This window comes from Armigeres subalbatus, chromosome 1 (assembly GCF_024139115.2).
Source record: "Armigeres subalbatus isolate Guangzhou_Male chromosome 1, GZ_Asu_2, whole genome shotgun sequence".
NCBI lineage: Eukaryota > Metazoa > Arthropoda > Insecta > Diptera > Culicidae > Armigeres > Armigeres subalbatus.
In genome coordinates this window covers 187,323,308-187,330,786 of record NC_085139.1, presented here as the reverse complement: position 1 = coordinate 187,330,786, position 7,479 = coordinate 187,323,308, and the positions used below count along the sequence as shown (strand labels likewise).

Genomic DNA, 7,479 nt, shown 5'->3' with positions numbered 1-7,479 from the left:
CGAAAAATAGTGACTTTAGTGACTTTTGGATGTAAATAGTGACTTTTTAGTGACTAGACTAAAAATAGTGACCAAGTCACTAAAAAGTGACTCGCTACCAGGCCTGTGAAGGTTAAAAATAGCGGTACCTTAATCTAGGGTCCTCCTTAGCCGTGCGGTAAGACGCGCGGCTACAAAGCAAGACCATGCTGAGGGTGGCTGGGTTTGATTCCAGGTGCCGGTCTAGGCAATTTTCGGATTGGAAATAGTCTCGACTTCCCTGGGCATAAAAGTATCATCGTGCTAGCCTCATGATATACGAATGCAAAAATGGTAACCTGGTTTAGAAACATCGCAGTTAATAAGTGTGGAAGTGCTTAATGAACACTAAGTTGCGAGGCGGCTCTGTCCCAGTGTGGGGATGTAATGCCAATAAGAAGAAGAAGAAGAACCTTAATCTAAAGAGGCTTTACATTAAGTTGAGAAATATCTGAATAAAAAACGACTTCTTCATTTCTTCTTAATAGAAATGGAGCAGAAAGACATGTAAACAAATGACACAAGTATACTATAGTATACTACATAGTATAGTATAGTATAGTATAGTATAGTATACAAGTATACTATAGTATACTACAAAAGTTCAATGAAATGAACGCAGTGGTTCATCCCGAACAAAAAAAAAGCGAGGAAGGCAGTATCACTACTCGGTGAATAAAGTTGGGTTTTTATTTCATGTTCGGACACTTACTTGAACTGTATTCTTATTTTGGACACTTGATTCAAACTTCGGACAGCTACAACAACACTGCGAAAAAAAACTCATTCTGGTCAAAGTCAAACTGGTAGATTCCACTGACCAAATATTCGATGATGTTTCGGCGCCGTCAGTCGTTCCGTTCGTCCGGGGAAGGACGGAAATCTTTATTCTTGTCGCCTGATGTTAAATCCTGCTATCAGCTGTTTATTGAATGACATCAGTAAAACTCAACGCTATCCTACTAAAGTTCTTCACTTGCAGTATAGCAACGATATGGCATGCTGCTCTGCTACACGTTCCAACAGGGCTGATAACGGCTCTCAAGTAACGACTGTCGTGCAATATTGTTTCGTAATGCGAAAAAGGGCCGAATTGCTATACTTTGGTTGCTCTGATCGGAGAGATGTTTTTGATATCATCTGCCAGACATTGACAGTTATGTACTGGTGAAATCCTCAGTAATAGCGATTGAAAAGCTTGACGCCCATTTCGAACCGTCTCGGTGGCGTACATATGAGCGGAATAATTTCCATCTGAGCGGTTGTCTGGCTTATTGTTGGAACAAACCTTGAAAGCGACTATACAAGAAATCGCATCAACGATCCAGAAATCGTTTTTCTTTGTATGTTGATTGATATCGAAGACCACTTTGGTGGATAATGTGGTCTTCGTTGATATGCCTATGGTATGATAGGCGATGATATGGCATGATAAATACTGGGCAATTGGGTGATCGTTAGCCTATTGCACAGCAACTCCTATCTCTATCTCCTGGTGGTGCAAGGCGGGGTACGACTAATATTAGGGAAGTTCGAAGAAATAAACCATAGTGGAAACCTTGATAGTATGAAAGGAAGAGCGGATGCTCCTCTCCGGAGGTGCAAATCTTATCGAGCGTCTGTCCAATAAAAACATGTTGATCACTAAAAACACAATAAATAAGGATTTTTCTAACAATATATCAATTCATCTTTTTCATCTTTTAGTCTTTAATGTTTGATTTATTCAACTTAAGTTTTGTTGTTTTGAAACATAAGTCCGTTATTTCTTTCTTTCTGAACCAATCGACAATATCTTAAAGCTGTTAAGAAGAATACGAGTTCAACATCCTAGTGTCCATATTTCTGGAACTCCCATTCCCTGTTATCCAAAGGACAGACTTGTCGTGTCTTTAGCCAACGGGAGATGCAGTGGAAATGGAATGCATGCTGTTTTGAAATAAAAGGTAAATTAATTTCGATTGTTAATATCAAGAGAGAGTAATTAAACTTGTTGTAAAATTTAGTATCAAAGTTACTCTAAGGGCCGAATATCTCGTTAATAAAGATTATATTAGGTTTAGAACATTATTGAGCAATTATTTCTACAATTTGAATTCGGCGGGCTCATGGCCCATTTCTTCTCCTCGGCTAGACTCATACGCTTAAACAAGGTTCAAGGCCTAAGCGGATGTGAATAAATCAACCTTTAGAAATTCTAAATAGAAATAGGACCTACACGATTTGAATTATGTACTTGAAACAGACTCTACTTACATTGCAGACACCCCAGGCCACTGTGCACTCTTCGCTGGTAGCAGAAGCTTGATTTGCCTGGCATTCGATGCATAAATCCATAATATGATTTCGACAAATAGCGCAGTTGTCCACCACAATGTCTGTAAAATAATGAACAACGCAAAGTTAACACAAACCGAACCAGGAAATCGAATAAAAGGTTATATCGTTACATCTACAAGGTCAACATTAAAATACAAATGAAATATGTAACGGAACTGAACTTACCCCAAGCCCACAACGCTACAGCATTCCACTGAATACAGAAAAAGAAAAATGATTATTACATATTTTATATTAGAATAATGTGAACATTTTTATACCTTTTTCACCTCGAACCGCTTCCGCTCTCCGCGACTGCTGCTAGATGTGGGTTGCTCAAACTCTTCCTCATCGATTTCCATCGCAGGACCGGATTTTTAAATTTCCTAGGATAGATATAAGAACTGTAATAATTATCAAAACTACAAAAATGAGAACAAAATGAACTTTAAATCTCACAAAATTCGAAAAAAAAGATGACGGTGCTTTCTTTTGTTTGTAAGCCGTGCCCGAAATTGTGCTGATGAAGAGCCGAGCCGACGAGGCGAGGAAACAAAAACGGAATGACATGAAAATGTCATACACGCTCATTTGAATCTACTCAAAAGTGAGTCAAATTTGACTCACTTTGAAAAAAGTGGAACAGCTCACTTTTGAGTAACCGTATGTTTACTCACTTATGAGTAATGTAGCATCATGTCAAAATTAGAGTAGCTCTTACTCACTCTTTTTCAACAAAAAGTGAGTAGATCTTACTCACTTTAGAAAATGCCGGGTGCTTTGCGCTTGATTATGGAATGTCATTTTATTTTAATGAAAGGAAGGCTACCCGCCTCGCTTTTATTTATTAATTTAAATATTAGTTGATGTACACTACTAAAAATCCACACATATTTATTGGCAAAAATCCATAGATTTAACTTATAATGTATATCAGTGCACACATAACCATTTTCCTCGCGAACTACTAATAACAGATATATCCCAATAAGCTTTATGTGTGGTCTCGAATTAACAATTTTTTACTTTCTGTGTGGTTCTATATCGATTATATTAGGATGAAGCTTTTGCAAAAATTTATAACGGCAACACATATATCTTATATAGATATTTTTGGCAGTGTACAGTTCATAATGCTAAGTATAAATAACAAATATGGTTGGTAGTCGCAAAAATCATCGTCTCTCGGGCGCTGAGTAAGACCTTTGTCAGGGAAATGCAAGGGGAAATGAGTCCGTCGGTGTGCACATCAGCACCGTCTTGGAAGAAGTAGCGACTATTCTCTAGACTGTGAATAATTATAAAATTAAAACATAGACTAACGAGCCCAGTTCTTAGCAACTTACTTGCTTGAAGGGCTACAGCTCTTCGATAAACCTACGCCGAATGGAGTATCCTTCTCCACTGGACTCGATCCTGGGCAAATCGCTTCCAGTCGCCCTGAACATTGAGCGCCCTCAGGTCCTCTTCGGCGGATGTAATGAACAGGTCCTTACTTGGATGTAATGAACAGTTCCTTGTTTCCCACGATCATTCACACCTTCTGCTCTTCCTCAATCCCGGCCAGCACTGGGATGGTTACTCGCTTTCGCTGAACCGTCTACCATTTGAAGACAACTCCTGGCAAGGCTAATATATTTCATTCCGTTTCCGTTCATTTGTATCCATCACATGATCGTCTATATATTGTTGATACTGCAGGACAAAGTTCTAGTTCATCATTGCTTCCTGATGGGCATCGTCAATGCCATACCGCTAAATCCTCCGTCGCCGACAATCTAACGGAACAGCACCTCCGGATCGATCATGCTGTGGAACTACCAGATCAGTGAGAATCCTTGCGGGCCATACACAGCGGGATCACCACCGCCAAATCCGTCCACATGCTCCGATATTTATCAAGTGTCGTACTTACGTTCGTTACATTTCCGAGTCGTTAGAAACACGAGTTTTTCCGTTTTTCATTAAACAAAACTTTTTTCAAAAATACGCGAATATTTTTCACGGAAAATTTTCAAACTGTTTGACAGTTGAGTTGAACAATTACGCAAAAGTGAGTAAACCCCAAAATTATAAGAAGTGAGTGAAAATTGACTCACTTGCTAAATATAATGTTACTCACTTTTTGACATTTCCATTAAAATTTGAAAGTGAGTCATTTTGACTCACTTTTGAGTAGATTCAAATGAGCGTGTAAGCCATTTTATGAGACAGATTCGAACAGCTGATCGAAATTTTGAGTGGACGACTCGGTCTTTGTTTTGGTAAATTTGCATGCAAATCATCATCATTTCGTCATCATCATCATCATTTCATTTCATTTTCGCAAATGTTCCTTGTAAAATGTAAATATTAGTATTTGGTCTCCTGTCATTTGAGCTTTCTATAAAATGGCTTCTTGTTTACAACCGCTGAACAGGCCCACAAACCCGAAGCTGTCACTTTCATAAAAGAACTGTCAATTAACGATAAAATCAACTTATTTTAAGGTCACTCCTGACGGAATCCAAGTTTCAAAGTGCTCGCGTTTTTGGGGGCACACCACTCGATACGGAAGCAACGCACAACTGTCATTTTTATTGTTTCACGCATGCTGCGACGCAGCAAAGCTAAATCAACAAAAATGTCAGTTCAAGACAAAATTTTCAAAACGACTTATCTGCTTTTGTAAACAAAGATTCAAACGATGATTTGACGAATCTGATAGCTCTCCCACGCAAACCAACACCAACAACAGGTAGGTAAAGGTTTCCGTTACCTGTTGATGATGTTGGTTTGCGTGGGAGAGCTATCAGATTCGCCAAATCGTCGTTTGAATCTTTGTTTACAAAAGCAGATAAGTCGTTTTGAAAGTTTTGTCTTGAGTTGTGCGCCGCCTCCGTATCGAGTGGTGTGCCCCCGAAAACGCGAGCACTTTGAAACTTGGATTCCGTCAGGAGTGACCTTAAACGTCTCGTGAAAGGGTATAATGACTCATTTTTGTCGAACAGGGGGAATGACAGCTTAAGGCTACCTTACACCTCGGGAAAATTTTCCGCCGGATTTTTGCCCCCGTGTATTTTAAAGGGGGCCGGGATTTTGATTTTCCGTGCCCAAATCCCAAAAACATCGCATATGCAAAAATGCATGGGGAAAAAAATCCGCGGACTAAATTCCCGAGGTGTGAGGCTACCTTTAGGCAGGTTTAGTTCTATTATTGTCAGGGTTTTTTTTATAACTGATTATGCTCAAAATTGGCCTAAACATTATTTACATATCAAAGAATATTGTGGCCAAATTTCATAAAGATGGTCGACAAAAACCCCCCTGCCAATAATAGAACAAAACCTGCCAAAGCCGGCTTTTCCCCTACACTGAGGAAACTGGACGTATGATTTCCAATCAAACGCCTTATGAAAATTTGCCACAAGAAATCGGTATGAATTTCAATATGTTGACTTATTATGAATGATGATTTACATTTGAAAAAAAGTAAAGTGCGGCAGACTGGGTTCGAACCACGGACGTCGGGATCGGGAGGGCGGTATGTAGACCACACGCCCATCGACGCTTGAAGACTTGGAAAGGGAACTGCGTATAAACAGCACTGTTGGTTGAATATTTAGTCGAAGCTTCATAAGGCGCCAGTTATGAATTTCGCTAGTCCAGTTCGCTGAGTGTAGGCCTTCTCACGGGACGTTTTAAATCAGCTGGTTTCATTGTCAATAGACAGTTCTTCAATCAAACGCCTGTTCTCTTGTGCGTTCTATCCTAGAGTACTGCTCTGCAGTTTGGAGCCCAGCGTACAATAATGGCGCCGAACGTATCGAATCGGTCCAACGTCGGTTCCTGCGATTTGCACTTCGGAAGTTGCCATGGAGGGATCCGTTTTGCCTACCGAGCTATGAGAGCCGATGCCAGTTGATCGATCTGGAACTTCTTCGTGCTAGGAGAGATACCACCCGGGCGATGACGATCGCCGATATACTACAGGGACGAATCGACTGCGAAGGTATTCTAGAGCAGATTGATTTGAATGTTCGACCAAGGACACTCCGCAATAGCGGAATGCTTAGACCACCACTGCAAAGGACGAATTACGGACTATATGGGGCAATCGGTGGCTTGCAACGCGTATTCAACAGAGTTGCAACATTGTTTGACTTCCATTTATCGCGTAATATGTTACGTCGGAGGTTTTTGTCTTTTTTTAACACACCTAACAATTTTACTACTTGATACTTGATACTTGATGGGCTACAGCTCTTCGATGAACCTACGCCGAATGGAGTATCCTTCTCCACTGGACTCGATCCTGGGCCAATCGATTCCAGTCGCCTTGAACGTTGAGCGCCCTAGGTCCTCTTCAACTGCAAAAGGCCATCGTGTAAGCGGCCTTCCACGAAGCCTACGGCCTTCTCCGGGTTCTCTACTAAATATTATCTTCGCTTGACGTTCTTCCGGCATACGAACAACGTGTTCAGCCCACCGTAGTCTGCGTGTTGTGTAAGCTTAACAATATCCAGCCCGTTATACACCTGGTACAATTCGTGATTCATGCGACGCCGCCAGATACCATTCTCCTGTTTACCGCCGAGTATTGTCCGCAGCACCTTACGCTCAAACACTCCGAGAGCTCTCCGATCAGCCTCCTTTAACGTCCATGTCTCATGGCCGTATAAAGCCACCGGAAGAATCAGAGTAGTATACAGCGCGAGTTTTGTTTTCGTTTGCAGACTACGGGACTTAAGCTGGTTACGAAGTCCGTAATAAGCCCTATTTGCAGCTGCAATACGCCTTTTCACCTCGCGGGTAACATCATTATCGCACGTCACTAATGTTCCAAGATACACAAATTCTTCTACCACTTCAAATTTTTCACCATCCAGCACTATTTCGCTACCACCACCACTAATGAACCCACGTTGATTGCCAGCGACCATGTACTTCGTTTTGCTCGTATTGATCGTGAGTCCAATCCTCGCTGTCTCCCTCTTACAAGGCGCAAAAGCCTCTTCCACGGCACGGCGATCAATTCCGATAATATCGATATCGTCCGCAAATCCCAGGAGCATATGCGATTTTGTGATAATGGTACCGCTTCTTTGCACACCAGCTCTCCTAATCGCTCCCTCGAGCGCTATATTGAACAGTAGGTTCGAG

At 41.2% G+C, this 7,479-nt stretch overlaps 1 protein-coding gene across 2 annotated transcripts; it reads right to left on the bottom strand.

Annotated features, from left to right (window-relative positions):
• Positions 1-1,708: 1,708 nt before the first annotated feature.
• On the bottom strand, positions 1,709-2,932 carry LOC134209169 (RING-box protein 1A). 2 transcript variants are annotated; one of them, XM_062685154.1, is made up of 5 exons: positions 2,797-2,932; positions 2,619-2,723; positions 2,524-2,551; positions 2,275-2,396; positions 1,709-1,947 (listed from the first exon to the last, which is right to left on the bottom strand). In XM_062685154.1, the coding sequence occupies exons 2-5, from the start codon at positions 2,697-2,699 to the stop codon at positions 1,849-1,851; spliced, it is 330 nt and encodes a 109-aa protein (XP_062541138.1). In that variant the 5' UTR covers positions 2,700-2,723; positions 2,797-2,932; the 3' UTR covers positions 1,709-1,848. The 2 variants fall into 2 exon arrangements, with proteins under 2 accessions (XP_062541138.1, XP_062541145.1); XM_062685161.1 differs by having other exon boundaries at positions 2,785-2,803.
• Between the last annotated feature and the right edge of the window lie 4,547 nt (positions 2,933-7,479).

What these genes read in the sequence shown, in the direction of transcription:
- LOC134209169 (XM_062685154.1), bottom strand. Translation starts at nt 2,699, where the DNA reads ATGGAAATCGATGAGGAAGAGTTTGAGCAACCCACATCTAGCAGCAGT. An exon ending in AGCGGTTCGAGGTGAAAAAG is followed by an intron (nt 2,552 to 2,618) that starts GTATAAAAATGT and finishes TTCTGTATTCAG; the next exon opens with TGGAATGCTGTAGCGTTGTG. An exon ending in TGTAGCGTTGTGGGCTTGGG is followed by an intron (nt 2,397 to 2,523) that starts GTAAGTTCAGTT and finishes ATTATTTTACAG; the next exon opens with ACATTGTGGTGGACAACTGC.